General features: G+C 44.1%; 1 protein-coding gene across 3 annotated transcripts in view; it reads left to right on the forward strand.

Annotated features, from left to right (window-relative positions):
- LOC116974384 (anoctamin-7-like) overlaps positions 1–14,763 on the forward strand; it is a 41,613-nt gene that overhangs the window by 11,177 nt on the left and 15,673 nt on the right. For all 3 annotated transcript variants that reach the window (XM_033022768.1, XM_033022769.1, XM_033022770.1), the window contains 9 exons: positions 449–571; positions 3,774–3,869; positions 7,879–7,967; positions 9,076–9,191; positions 10,267–10,356; positions 10,956–11,108; positions 12,444–12,480; positions 13,506–13,615; positions 13,707–13,858. In XM_033022768.1, the coding sequence (XP_032878659.1) occupies positions 449–571; positions 3,774–3,869; positions 7,879–7,967; positions 9,076–9,191; positions 10,267–10,356; positions 10,956–11,108; positions 12,444–12,480; positions 13,506–13,615; positions 13,707–13,858 (966 nt within the window). The remainder of the gene's footprint in view (positions 1–448; positions 572–3,773; positions 3,870–7,878; positions 7,968–9,075; positions 9,192–10,266; positions 10,357–10,955; positions 11,109–12,443; positions 12,481–13,505; positions 13,616–13,706; positions 13,859–14,763) is intronic.

A 14,763-nucleotide genomic window follows, 5' to 3' on the forward strand; every position in this document is an offset into this window, starting at 1 on the left:
TAAGGGGTGATCTTATAGAGGTGTACAAAATCATGAGGGGAATAGACCAGGTAGATGCACAGTCTCTTGCCCAGAGTAGGTGAATTGAAAACAGGAGGGCATAGGTTTAAGATGAAGGGGGAAAGATTTTATAGGAATCTGAGGGGGAACTCTTTCGCACAATGGGAGGTGGGTGTATGGAACGAGCTGCAGGAGGAGATAGTTGAGGCAGGGACTATCGCAATGTTTAAGAAGCAATTAGACAAGTACATGGATAGGACAGGTTTAGAGGGATATGGGCCAAACGCAGGCGAGTGGGACTAGTGTTGATGGGACATGTTGGTCGGCGTGGACAAGTTGGGCAGAAGGGCCTGTTTCCACACTGTAAAACTCTATCTCTAAAAGGACAATGCCAGTGCTTAATCCTCTGAAGTAATGAATCTTTTAAATTTTATGTTTTTCTCTTCAGCGTTTCCTGTCACAATGCCATCAGTGATGTAAACACAATCTTACAGAAAAATAGTTGTAGCTTAGTCTGTTCAACGCCAAGTATGGTCCCAGAGGTTGCTGAAGAGGCAGCCAATCAAATCAGGTAACTATTCGGTCATGTTTTGAATGCTTTTAATGTTCTGCTCCTCGATGTTGTGCAATGAATGAGAACATTTTTAGAGCAAGCTGTTTAAAAACTGTTAAGGGGCTGTCCCACTTGGGCGACCTAATTGGTGAGTTTAGGAGAGTTTGAAAAAAATGTAATGTTGAAGACATCCTTCGACTATGTAGAAGACTAGTTTCGCTACGTACGACTAGCTACGACTAACTTCGGGGAAATTGGACACAGAATAGTGGAGAGTGAAGATGACCTTCGATCTCCTTCGACCTCCCTTCGACTATGATGAAGACTATCCACGATTACCTTCGACTACCCTCGATTACCTACGACTAACATGCCGACCTACTACGACCTACTTCGACTAAACCTACGAGTAAAAAAATGTTTTTCAATGGCGACCTTTTTTTACACGTGGGCATTTTTCAGCATATTGAAAAATACGCCGCGACCTAGCTGAGGCCTCGAGTACACGGGGACTACTCTCGAGCATGAAGGAGAGTTACAAAGACCTCCTACGACCTCGTGTCGACCATGCTGTGAGTATGAGTTGAGGGCAAACTCGGCAGAACTTGCGGATTAGGTCGCCCAAGTGGGACAGCCCCTTTAGAAATCTATCATTTGATCAAATTTGGGTTATGTTTCATAATGGCCATAGTATGCAGTGCTAACTTCAAACTTTTAATTTTTTTGTTTAGGTGCCACAAAACGTGTAAAATTGAGCCATTTGTTTTATTCAGCGGGTCAGGCAGCATCTCTGGAGAACAAGGATGGGTGGCGCTTTGGGTCAGGACCCTCCATCAGTCTGAAGAAGGGTCCCAGTTAGAAATGCAGCCTTTCAATGTTTTCCAGAAATCCTGCCTGGCCCGCTGGGTTACACCAGCACTTTGTGTCCTTCAGTGCAAAGCAGCATCTGCAATTCCTTGTTTCTACATTTGTTTTACTACCACACAACACCTGGTATCAGGAGGTTTAGTTTGGTCCATTTATTGTCAATGTGTGCAGAGATACAGTGAAATACTTTGTATGTTATTCCAGTAATATCATACCATACATAGGGCACTGCACAGTGGCGCAGCGATAGAGTTGCTGCCTCACAGCACCAGACCCAGGTTCGATCCTGACTATGGGTGCTGTCTGTACAGAATTTGTACGTTCTCTATGTGACTGCATGGGTTTTTTCCGGGTGCTCCGGTTTCCTCCCACACTCCAAAGAGATACAGGTTTGTAGTTGTCCTTTGTGTGTAGGTTAGTGCTAGTGTACAGGGCGATCACTGTGCGGCACGGACTCAATGGGCAGAAGGGCCTGTTTCCGCACTGTATCTTTAAAGTAAAGTAAGGAGTACAATAGATTATTTTCTGGATTAGCACACAGAGAGTCACCATGTTCTTGCAACTCCCAAGTCTCTAAAAAGTCCCGTCTTGGACCCATAGAGATGTGCGATTTCTTAACTTTCTCACTTAAAGGCGCGTTGATCTGGCGGCACTAGATTGATGAAATAGTGACTAGTGGGGTACCGCAAGGCTCAGTGCTGGGACCCCAGCTATTTACAATATATATTAATGATCTGGATGAGGGAATTGAAGGCAATATCTCCAAGTTTGCGGATGACACTAAGCTGGGGGGCAGTGTTAGCTGTGAGGAGGATGCTAGGAGACTGCAAGGTGACTTGGATAGGCTGGGTGAGTGGGCAAATGTTTGACAGATGCAGTATAATGTGGATAAATGTGAGGTTCTCCATTTTGGTGGCAAAAACAGGAAAGCAGACTATTATCTAAATGGTGGCCGACTAGGAAAAGGGGAGATGCAGCGAGACCTGGGTGTCATGGTACACCAGTCATTGAAAGTGGGCATGCAGGTGCAGCAGGCAGTGAAGAAAGCGAATGGTATGTTAGCTTTCATAGCAAAAGGATTTGAGTATAGGAGCAGGGAGGTTCTACTGCAGTTGTACAGGGTCTTGGTGAGACCACACCTGGAGTATTGCGTACAGTTTTGGTCTCCAAATCTGAGGAAGGACATTATTGCCATAGAGGGAGTGCAGAGAAGGTTCACCAGACTGATTCCTGGGATGTCAGGACTGTCTTATGAAGAAAGACTGGATAGACTTGGTTTATACTCTCTAGAATTTAGGAGATTGAGAGGGGATCTTATAGAAACTTACAAAATTCTTAAGGGGTTGGACAGGCTAGATGCAGGAAGATTGCTCCAGATGTTGGGGAAGTCCAGGACAAGGGGTCACAGCTTAAGGATAAGGGGGAAATCCTTTAAAACCGAGATGAGAAGAACTTTTTTCACACAGAGAGTGGTGAATCTCTGGAACTCCCTGCCACAGAGGGTAGTCGAGGCCAGTTCATTGGCTATATTTAAGAGGGAGTTAGATGTGGCCCTTGTGGCTAAGGGGATCAGGGGGTATGGAGAGAAGGCAGGTACGGGATACTGAGTTGGATGATCAGCCATGATCATATTAAATGGCGGTGCAGGCTCGAAGGGCCGAATGGCCTACTCCTGCACCTAATTTCTATGTTTCTATGTTTCTAAATAGGGGTCGGCCTGGCTCAGTACGATGCCATTGGCTCTCATCACTTTTAAGCATCCCTGGCTTATGCCAGGTTTTCCCAATAGCTTGCAAGGACACCCCAATAAAACCTTTCAAAGGGGCATTGCCAGCTCTGCCACTTTATCACCCCAATGCCAGTCCAATGCCCATTTTGTGGGCCATTAGGGGGATGTAGAAACAAAGAACTGCAGATGCTGGTTGATACACAAAAGGATACAAAGTGCTGGAGTAACTCAGCGGGTCAGAATATAGAAACAAAGAACTGCAGGTGCTGGTTAATACACAAAAGGACACAAGTGCGGGAGTAGCTCAGCATGTCAGGCCTCAGCCTGGCATGTACATCGCTCGGCATGTACATCAGTGCGAGATCAAGTGTACACTCGGTGACCGTTTTACCCAACACTTGCGCCTTGTCTGCCAAGGCTTGCTACATCTCCCGCTTGCAAACCAACTTAACGCCTCTTCCATTACCATACTGACCGTCCTGTCCTGGGCTTCCTCCATTGCCAGAGTGAGGCCACATGCTAACTGGAGGAGTTCTCTTTTCAGACCATCTAGGTTTGAGTTCACATCTTAAGCACATCCACTATAGCTAGAACTTGTCAAATCTCATGTTCCTTTTTATTCAGGAATATCTGCGACAATATCGCTGCAAGGAAGAAGAATATTGAACAAATAATGAACAGGATTTGTGCTTCTGAGAACCACAGTAATTGTACTTTTCAGTAAGTATGCAGCTCTACATCAGATAAATGAGGTATTAAATATGCAAAGTACTATTGAGACAGTCATTATATATCATAACAAGAACTTTAATTTGGATACATACAGAGACCATTGAAATGCGTACTGCAGGCTCGGTGTCATAAGTTGAACTAACCCAGAGCTGACAAGTTCTGTTAGAGTATTTCAGTATTCTAGTACCTGAAAATCAGTATTTTGCTGAGGAAATCAGTATTTTTACGCAGTGCCATTTTGCTGAAAAAAATGTTTTTTTTTATGTGCAGTCATACCTATGTAAGAGTACAAGAATGCATAACTTTGCTACCAATTGACATGTCTTCTACGCACCTTACATGGCAGTGCATTCATTGCCATCACTTTATATACTGCTGTTTGAACAGCTGCTTCCTGTTTTTAGCACCAGATGATGATGTAGAAGCCATTTTGGAAGCCTCCCTCTCCCTCTCCCTCTCCCTCTCCCTCTCCCTCTCCCTCTCCCTCTCCCTCTCCCTCTCCCTCTCCCTCTCCCTCTCCCTCTCCCTCTCCCTCTCCCTCTCCCCCTCCCCCTCCCCCTCCCCCTCCCCCTTCCACTGAGAAAGAGAATTCCAAAACTTATTGTTATACGAGAATTTTCCTGAACAGTCTGTGACCCATAGCGCTGTGGCCATAGCGCTGTGTGTAAAGCCCATAGCGCTCCAGCCGGTAGCGCTATATTTAGAACCCACGGCGCTTTGTTTAAATTTCCACGCCTTAAACTGACAACGCTCTGTTTGAACCTGGAGCGGGACAGACAGCGAGTCTGGGGAGAAGGAATGGGTGACGTTTCTGGTCAAGACCCTTCTTTAGACTGAACTGAACTCCGTATTTAAAATCCATATTTAACAACACAAAATCGTATATCAGTATTCTAATCGCATTTCAGTACAAAATACGGAAAATCCGTACTACATGGCAGCTCTGCTAACCCCACGTGGCTGCCTGCATTCCACCAGGTGGTAGTGTGGAAACCTGACATGGATTATGAAACCAGACGGATCAAATCAGCAATACTGTTTGATCTACATCCCCCTTCTTAGGCTATTGCCCAGAGGGCAAACATAAAGCATGCAGAAGTAATATGTATATAAAGCTGTAAAAATTAACTATCATCTACAGTAAAGCAATGGAGGATGTATTGCAAGTAATATGTAACGTTGGTTATAATTAATTAGAGTCCAAGATCTGCATCTAGATATAATCCTGTATCTAGCCACAGGCTTGCTGACCACGCGTACGGTACAGGCCTTCAGCCATGCCCCTCACAGGAGATGTCGCCACAGGCAGGACCTCCATCAGGAGTTTCTTAGCAGGCACAGGTTTCGCAGGGGATTTGTCGATAGGCTTTACAGGGATCTTGATTGACACCAGCCCCATTGGCAGTCATTTTGCCAGTACAGAAGCAAAATCCTGATTCCAGAACTGCTCACCGTCCGCTGTCAGATAATCGTTTCCATCCTCTGTCCATAACACATCATCTGGGTCATCGGCATAATCATACTGAACCTGCCTCAATGGCACCGGCTCATTTACTGGCAGGATATGTCGTTGGTTTCGTCTGTAGAGACCTCCACCAGATTGAATCAAATAAGACCTTGGTTCCAGACACACCTTCTTGACTGTGCCCATACGGTCATACCCCCTTCTGGGTTTGGAGACGGACCACCTGGCACTCCGACAATGGTTGGAGAGGACAACTAGAATGGACTTAGTACGCCTTCTGCGTCAGTCTTTTACACTGCAGACGCGCCCGAACCACCTCGGCTCGCAGACTTGTGGCTGGAGCAGCTGCTTCGAGACTGGAAGAGTAGTCGTCTGTCTATACATGAGTCGCTGAGCCGGCGAACAGAGTGTGGGATCACGTGGAATGTTGCGGAGATTGAGAAGATCCAAAAACATGTCAGACCCAGCCCTGCTGGACTTCTCCATGAGCTCCTTTGCACTGCGGACAGCGCGCTCAGCCTGCCCGTTCGACTGGGGGTACTCCAGACTGCCGGTGATGTGCTTGAAGTCCCACTCCTTTGCAATGTCCTTAACGTGCTGGCTTGTGAATTGGCCACCATCGTCAGACACGAGGGTTTGAGGTACCCCATGGAGCGAAAAATGCAGCGCAAGCTTCTTGACGACTGCCGCAGCGGAAGCTGTGGGGAGCTGATCGATCTCAAACCACCGATCGGAATAAGATTCAACCAGGATCAAGTATTGGTTGCCACGCCAGTCGAAAATGTCAGAAGCCACCATAGACCACGGCAAGTCAGGAACCGGGTGTTGCAAAAGGGGCCTTTTCTGTTGATGTGGAGCCATGCTGCTGCACACAACGCAGCATATGGCGTATAAAATCTGACATGGCAGGCCAGGAAAACATGCTCTTTGCACGTTGCACTGTAGCTTCAAAGCCAGGATGACCTCTGCATGCAGCGTCAAAGTACTTCTGCTATTGGTTTCACTCATCCTTCACATCTGTATACGTTGGTGGGTCGCACAGCAGAAGATGCCACCCTGCAGATGCTCGCCTCAGTCACCAATCACAGATGGCCTGGCAAGCAGCATTCGCTTCCGCTTGCTGTTCAGCCTTACTTTTCTGTCCGAGACGAACTGGCCATTGAAGGTGGGGTTATCAAAAAGGACCACAAGGCAGTGATCCCGGCTTCACACCAAATGGAGGCGTGGGTTTAAATCCCACTTCTGACACCATGTGCAAATTCATTATATATCATAACAAGTACTTTAATTTGGATACATACAGAAACCATCGAAATGCGTACTGCATGCTCGGAGTCATAAGTTGAACTAACCCTACATGGCTGCCCGCATTCCACCAGGTGGTAATGAGGAAACATGATTTGGATTATGGATCATCAGGTCAGCAGCAAAACCAGACACAGATCAAATCAGCAATACCTTTTGATCTACATTAAAGACATCTCCTCAGACTAATTGTGCTGCCTGTCTATATTAGAGGAGATTACTCACTTATCCCATTACGCTGTGCTTTTTTAATTGACTATAACATGTCAGTACATATATCGTTCTTTACTGTTGGTGTTTATGGCAGATCGTTATCCTTTAAGCTGCTTAAGTTGGGCAGGTACAACAATAGGAAAAGTTTAGAAGGATATGGACCAAACATGGGCAGGTGGGACTAGTGCAGGTGGGTCATATTGGTTGGCATAGACGAGTTGGGCTGAAGGGCTGTATGACTCTATGACCTCAAAATGTTCATGGGCCTGGCTGCCTAATTTAATTAATAAATGTTATGTTTAAATGTCAGCAATTTTTTAATAATGCTAAAAATTCTAAACTTTGAAAATCTAGTTTATAATTAGTAAGAGGTGCCAGTAGGGTGTACTGGTGCACACTGGCGCACAAAGAACAGTTGTTATGTATCTATTGTCTGCTGCTTGACCTTGTAGAGGAATTAAAGAGTGAACACAGTGGCATAACTACTTGGATCACTTGCCATACTTGGGCCTACATTATCATCAGCCTTAAAGTATTGCTTCAAACTATAGGCAGTATACTTGGGATGGCATGGTGGCACTGCGGTAGAGTTACTACCTTACAGCACCAGAGACCCGGGTTTGATTCTGACCACACAGTTTGCACGATCTCCCTCTAGGTAGGTTTTCTCTGGGTACTCTAGTGTCTTCCCATATCCCACGGACTTACAGGTTTGTAGGTTAATTGGCCTCTGTAAATTGTCCCTAGTGTGTAAGGAGTGGTTGAGAAAGTTGAATAACTTGGAACTAATGTGAATGGGTGATCTATGGCCGGCATTGACTCAGTGGCCCACAGGGCCGCTAACTTTACTTTAAACTAAACTATAAGAGAAGTACCTTTTTACTCATGGCTTGTACAAAGAGTGTCTACTCCCAATCTGAGATCAATGGTGGAATAAATAAAATGTATGAGTTTAAATGTGCCATTTTGCCATAGTTTGTTTTGCTTCGGTCACCAATTTGATTGTTCTTGCAGGATCCTGCCAGATGATGCTTTGGGTGTGTTCAAGTCTTCTTTGGACAATTACGCATCTCCGCTATTTGGAATGATCGTTTGTCTATGGGGTGAGGATCCTCTCTGAGAAACTATGAAATAGAGTATTGAAGTGAACACACATCGTACTGGAAGGACCATTTTATAAGGAATGCTCAGCAACTCGTGTAGTTTAGGCATAATGGTGTTGGAACACTCAGTCTCTCACTGATACTTTGCTTTCTTGCTCCTGAGCAAAACTTTCTGTGAAGATAAAATAAATTCCATTTTCAGGACAATAGAATTTGTATGTTGGCTAAACTTTAGAGAAGACTATCTCTGTTCCAATCTTTTCCTTGCATGTTTATAGAACTTTGTTTTGCATGCTATCGCCTAGATAAATCTTTAGACTTTATTTTAGACTTTAGAGATGTGGTATGGAAACAGGCCCTTCTCTCCACCGAGTCTGCGCCGACCAGCGATCACCCCGTACACTACCACTATCCTACACACTAGGCACAATTTATAATTTTGCAGAATGAATTAACCAACAAACCTGTATGGCTTTTGGGATGTGGGAGGAAACTTGAGCACCCAGGGGAAACTCACGTGATGACAGGAAGAAAATACAAACCCGTACAGACAGCTTCCATAGTCGGGATCTAACCAGGGTCTCTGGCATTGTAAGGCAGCAACTGCACAAGCTGCTCTACCATGCCAACTAGCTTAGTTCTCACCTCGTTTTGGTCAGTTCTAATCTTGAGTTCACAGGCTGTTTTCAAGTTTCAAGAAGTCAGCAGTTTCTAACAGATGCATTTCAGCAATTTTAGTTTTTTAGTTTTAGAGATACAGCATGAAACAGGCCCTTCAACCCATCAAGACCGTGTCAACCAACGATCACCCATACACTGGTTCTATCCTACACACTAGGAACAATTTACAGCAGCCAATTTACCTATAAACCTACACATTTTTGGAATGTGGGAGGAAACTGGGAGCACCCAACCAAAACCCACACGGTCACAGGGAGAACATACAAACTCCGTAAAACCAAGCACCCGCGGTCAGGATTGAACATGGGTCTCTGACGCTGTAAAGCAGCAACTCTACCATTACGCCACTGTGCCGTCCATTCGACTGATTCTCTGCAGCTCTCACAATGGCCAAAGTCAACTATCTCCTGAATGGTTTTATTTCCAGGAACGATATTTTTAGAATTCTGGAAGAGGAGGAATGCAGAACTGGTGTATGAGTGGGATGTTGAAAGTTATGAAGACGATGAACTCATCAGGCCGGAATTTTACGGAACAAAGCCAGTAGGTATTTAAGAATATTTGGGGCTATTTCCTATGCATTTTGCCCCATTTAGTAGTGGCTGTAAAAGACCCAAAACCCATGTACATTAAATGGTCAATAGTGATTTATTTCACTTGCAAATTCACAGTGAAATGATTATATATTTTGGAAATAAGTCTAGTAAAGTATTGCCATATTGAAACACAAACCCCAATAAGCAAAGTGTACAGAAATAGCCTACTGAGACCGCAAGAAATGCCTTCTTTAGGTGCCATTTTCAAAGTCCAGTCCGCGCTCTAGGTCTTATAAGCGGTGCCTGATCAAGCCAAGCCCCAGGCTGTGGTGGCAGATACAATAATGATATTTGTGAGACTTTTGGATAGGCATATTGTTTTGTGGGGAAAGGAGAGAATATGGATTATATACAGGTAGATAGGTGTTGATTTTGGCGTCATGTTTTGCACTAAACTTTATTCATGTTCTTCCCTTTATCATGTACCTGTACACTGTGGACGGCTTGATTACAATCATGTATTGTCTCTCCGTGACTGGTTAGCACGCAGCAAAAGCTTTTCACGGTAACTTGGTACGCGTGACAATAAACTAAACTCAAACTCACAGTTCTACTGTATATAAACCTGAAGGAAATTAACAATATTTGATTTGTCTCGTGTGTCTTACTGATAATGCCATTGCTTTGCACTGTGCACTTAGAAACAAGACCTGTTAGGTAAAAGAAAACAAACTTCTGTCAATGTGTAAATTGAATATTGCTTGATTGCTTGCTTGAAAGATACAGTATGGAAACAGGCCGTTCAGCCCACCATGTCAACGCCGACCTTCAATCACCATTCACACTAGTTCCATGTTATCCCACTGTAGCATCCACTCCCTAGGGTAAATTTACAGAGACCAATTAGCCAACAAACTCACACGTCTTTGGGATGTGGGAGGAAACCCATGTGGTCACGGGGAGAAAGTACATTCTCCGTACAGACAGCACCCGTGGTCAGGATTGAACCCGGGTCTCTGTCGTAGTGAGTCAGTGGCTCTAGCAGCATCTCTGATTTGTCCTATTATTCCTAAATCTTTTAGGATCCAATTACTGGTGAACTTGATGCCTACTACTCAATTTCCGGTCAACGGCTGAAATTTGTCCTTTCATTTTCAGTAGGAATTTTAATGGTAAGATCTTTATATATTCCATTTTAGTATCTTTCCTTTTTGTTTTCAATCGCTCCTTAGTTAACCCTGCAGGGTGTGTCTCTGCCCTGGTTGATGTGAAATGGGAATGAGGATGTCAGTAGGGTGGTGAGTAACTCTAGGTGTGATTTTACTGAGGACCAGCCTGGCAGAGGCACTGATCTGTGGGCTAGGCTCACCATTGGGAGGCTCATTGGATGGAGATCTGGGCATTGATCAGCAGTGCAGAAGGATGAAGGGTGATCTTATAAAGGCGGGAGTGCAGGAGGATGAGGGGTGATCTTATAAAGGCGTGAATGCAGGAGGATGAGGGGTGATCTTAGGTGTATAAGATCATGAGCAGAATAGATAGGGTAAATGCACAGAGTCTTTTACCCAGCGTAAGGGAAACAAGAACTAGAGGATATGGTTTAGGAACAAACCGGGGTCTCTGGCGCTGTGAGACAGCACCACTGTGTACAACAGAAGCCCATGTATGTTTACACACCACGCAACAATACTTCTCCAAAATAGTATTAAAAATGAATGATAATGTTAGATTATAAAAATCAAATTTTTAATTCTTTTTGCATTGTGACCAGGTGGGCTGTGTATTCATCAGTGTCCTGGCCGTAGTTGTTTATACAACCTGGGCGAGATTTAGAACGACAGACTCCGGATCATTTGAGCAATTTTGCTTAACTACTCTCATTGGTTCATTACTCAATGCGTTATCCATTTTCCTCATGGGAAAAGTAAGTTTGTTTAATTATTATGTTTGATATAGCTGCTCTAATATGTTTAAAGATACTGCATGGTAACAGGCCCTTCAGCCCACTGAGTCTGTGCCAACCATTGATCACCCGTTCACACTAGTTCTCTGTTATCCCACTTTGTCATCCACTCTCTATACACTTGGGGCAATTTACAGAGGCTGATCAACCTATGAACCCGCACGTCTTGGGGATATGGGAGGAAACCGGAGCACCCGGAGGAAACCCACACATGTAGTTATGGCCAAATATCTATTTTATAACCAGTCATTGAGAGAGTAATTTCTCCTAATGATGGCTTTTTCCCCCCCGCATAGTCATAGTCATTTAGCACAGAAACGGGCCCTTTGGTCCAAACTGCTAAAGCCGACCAACATTCCTCATCTATGCTAGTCCCACCTGCCCATAATTAGCCCATATCCCTCTAAACTTTCCTATCCATTTGCCTGTCCAAATGTCTTTTAAATATTGTTATTGTGCCTGCCTCAACTATCTCTTTCGGGCAGCTTGTTCCATATAACCACCACCCTTTGTGTCAAAAAATTCCCCTTGGGTTCCTATTAAATATTTCTTCTCTAAATATAAATTCCTACCCTGTTTTCCTTAGAGTGACTGAACACAAGACTCTTAAATGTTCAGTTTTGGACACCCTGTATAGGAAGGATGTCGGTAAGCTGGAAAAGTACAGACATGTACGAGGATGCAGCCAGGACTTGAAAGCTTGAGATATATGGAGATTGGCCAGGCTAGGACTTTATTCCTTGGAGCGTAGGAGGATGAAGGATGATTTTTTAATAGGTGTATAAAATCATGTGGAATAGATAGGGTGAAGATGGGCCTTTTACCCAGGGTAGGATAATCAAGAACCAGAGAGCATAGGTTTAAGATGAGAGGGGGAAGATTTAATAGGAACCTGAGGGGCAACTTTCTCACACAGTGGGTGGTGGGTACCTGGAACGAGCTGCCAGAGGAAGTAGTTGAGGCAGGTATTATAACAACATTTAAAAGACGTTTGGACAGGCACATGGGGAGGAAAGGTTTAGAGGGATATGGGCCTAACGGAGGCAAATGGGGCCAGGACAGATGGGGCTTCCTGATGGGCATGTTGGGCCGAAGGGCTTGTTTCCATGCTGTATGTCAATTATTCTAACATTCTACAGAGAATAGACTTGCTGCTAGAGTCATTATATATATATATATATAGTTGATCTTTATGTCCTTTGATATTTCAACGTATAATCTGAAACGAAGAAAACCACTGTGTTACCAGACAGGAAAATTAATTATGATATTTGATGGTCATTATTTTAATTGTAGGCTTACCGGATAATTGCAGTGAGAATGACAAACTGGGGTAAGTGTTATATTTTGGTGTTTCAATGGGACATGATGCCATCAGTCCATTTAAAGTAGATGAATGAATATTGTAAATAACAGGGAACTAATAGATAGCAGCAGAAATTTAGAAAGTAGGAAAGAAAAAATAAAACAAACAAAATTAGAATACTCCAAAAAAATCAAATCTAATTTATAGACAAATAATATGACACAGTAGGCTTGTTTATGGGGTGTGATTTCACCCAAAGTATCATTAGCACAATAGTAAATTTAGCTTAGAGATACAGTGTAGAAACAGACCCTTTGGCCCACCGAGTCCAAGCCGACCAGTGATCACCGATTCACACTCGTTCTATGTTATTTCACTTTATCATCCACTCCCTACGCACTAGGGGTAATTTGCAGAGGCCAATTAATCTGCAACTCCGCATGTCTTTTGGATGTAACAGGTAATATGAGCAAGGGTATCACAGATTATGGGGAGAAGGCAGGAGAATGGGGTTAAGAGGGAAATATAGATCAGCTGTGATTAAATGGCGGAGTAGACTCGATGAGCTTTAGTTTTAGAGATACAGAGTGGAAACGGGCCCTTCAGCCCACCAAGTTCGTGCCGACCGGCAATCACCCGTTCATTGCTGTCTGTGGCAATGAATTCCATAGATTCACCACCCTCTAATTAAACAAATTCCTCCTCATCTTCTTTCTAAAGATGCATTCTTTTCTGCTGAGGCTGTCCCTTCTGGCCCTAGTCTCCCACTAGTGGAATCATCCTCTCCACATTCACTCTATCCAGGCCTTTCAATGAGGTTCCCCCTCATCCTTCTGACCTCCGATGAGTACAGCCCCAGTGCCGTCAAACGCTCAAGAGAGAGGGAGCGTAGGGAATGGATGGGAAAGTGGGATGACATAGAACTAGCATGAACGGGTGATCATTGGAATGTCAGCAAACATAAACTGGTGTCCAATAATTGCTGCGTCAGTCATATGAAGCAAGGAAAAAAAATGCAATTTATTTTTTCATTCTTTCCTCTCTTTTGGTAGAAAACCACAGGACTCAGACCGAATACAACGATGCCCTGATAATAAAATCATTTGCCTTCCAGTTTGCCAACAGCTATTCCCCTCTGTTTTACATAGCCTTTGTGAAAACGGTAGGTAATGAATGCACTTACCAGTTTATTAAAAGCACGGCTGATGGATTAGTATTCTAAGACATATGCTTTTATTCTATTTTAATTTTAGAACAACGAGCAGTATTTCACGAGAATCGGTTTGCCCGGTTTAACGGATAATTGTGGAGAGCTGAACAATTGTATGTTGGAACTTAGTTTTCAACTGCTTACACTAATGATGATGGAAGCACTTCCAAAGTTCGTAAAGGATATTTTCTCACTGTAAGTCTGTCTTCATTAAGTTAATCAATTGCTGTAAAATGTAAGCTGTTGTTGAAAATGCACTGTCGTGGCACATTCGGGTTGTTGCCTATCAAATACGGTTAAAGCTGGCGTTTCCATGCCATAGGCAAGCACGTCAATCACGAGAGCACATATTCACATAAACCAAGATATGGGCGGCACGGTGGTGCAGCAGTGGAGTTGCTGCCTTGCTGCGCCAGAGACGTGGGTTCGGTCCTGCGTACAGCTGCTGTCTGTACGGAGTTTGTACGTTCGCTCCGTGACCGCGTGGGTTTTCTCCAGGTGCTCCGGTATCCTCCCACACTCCAAAGATGTGCAGGTTTGTGGGTTAATTGGCTTCTGTAAATTGTCGCTAGTGTGTAGGATAGAACTAGTGTATGGGTGATTGGGGTCGGCATGGACTCAGTGATTGAGTTGTTGCCACGCTGTATCTCTAAAGTAAACTAAACTGAAAAAAGAGAGCAAACAAGAAACAAACAAAAAGGCACAAGGTGCTGGAGTAACTAAGCAGGTCAGGCAGCATGTTTGGAGAACATGTTTAGGTGATGTTTATGGTCAGGACCCTTCTTCAGACCTGATATGTCTCCTATCCATGTTCTCCAGAGATGCTGCCTGACCTCCAGCACTTCACCCACCCCCCCCCCCCCCCCGCCCCCCACCCCATTATTTGTAATTGAGAATACACAATTGAAGTTACCATTTCATTTTAGTTAGGAATTCAGAAAAAACGCTACTACCCAAGGCACTATTTCAAAAATACCTTACAAATGCCAGAACTGTCTACGTTGAAATATCCTGATATAGCGAACCATGGAGTCCTGCAGCACAGTAACAGGCCCGAAGTCCAACTCTTGAGCCGTGATGCAACCAGTCAATATGCTCCC

Source organism: Amblyraja radiata, chromosome 6 (genome assembly GCF_010909765.2).
Source record: "Amblyraja radiata isolate CabotCenter1 chromosome 6, sAmbRad1.1.pri, whole genome shotgun sequence".
NCBI classification, from domain to species: Eukaryota; Metazoa; Chordata; class Chondrichthyes; order Rajiformes; family Rajidae; genus Amblyraja; species Amblyraja radiata.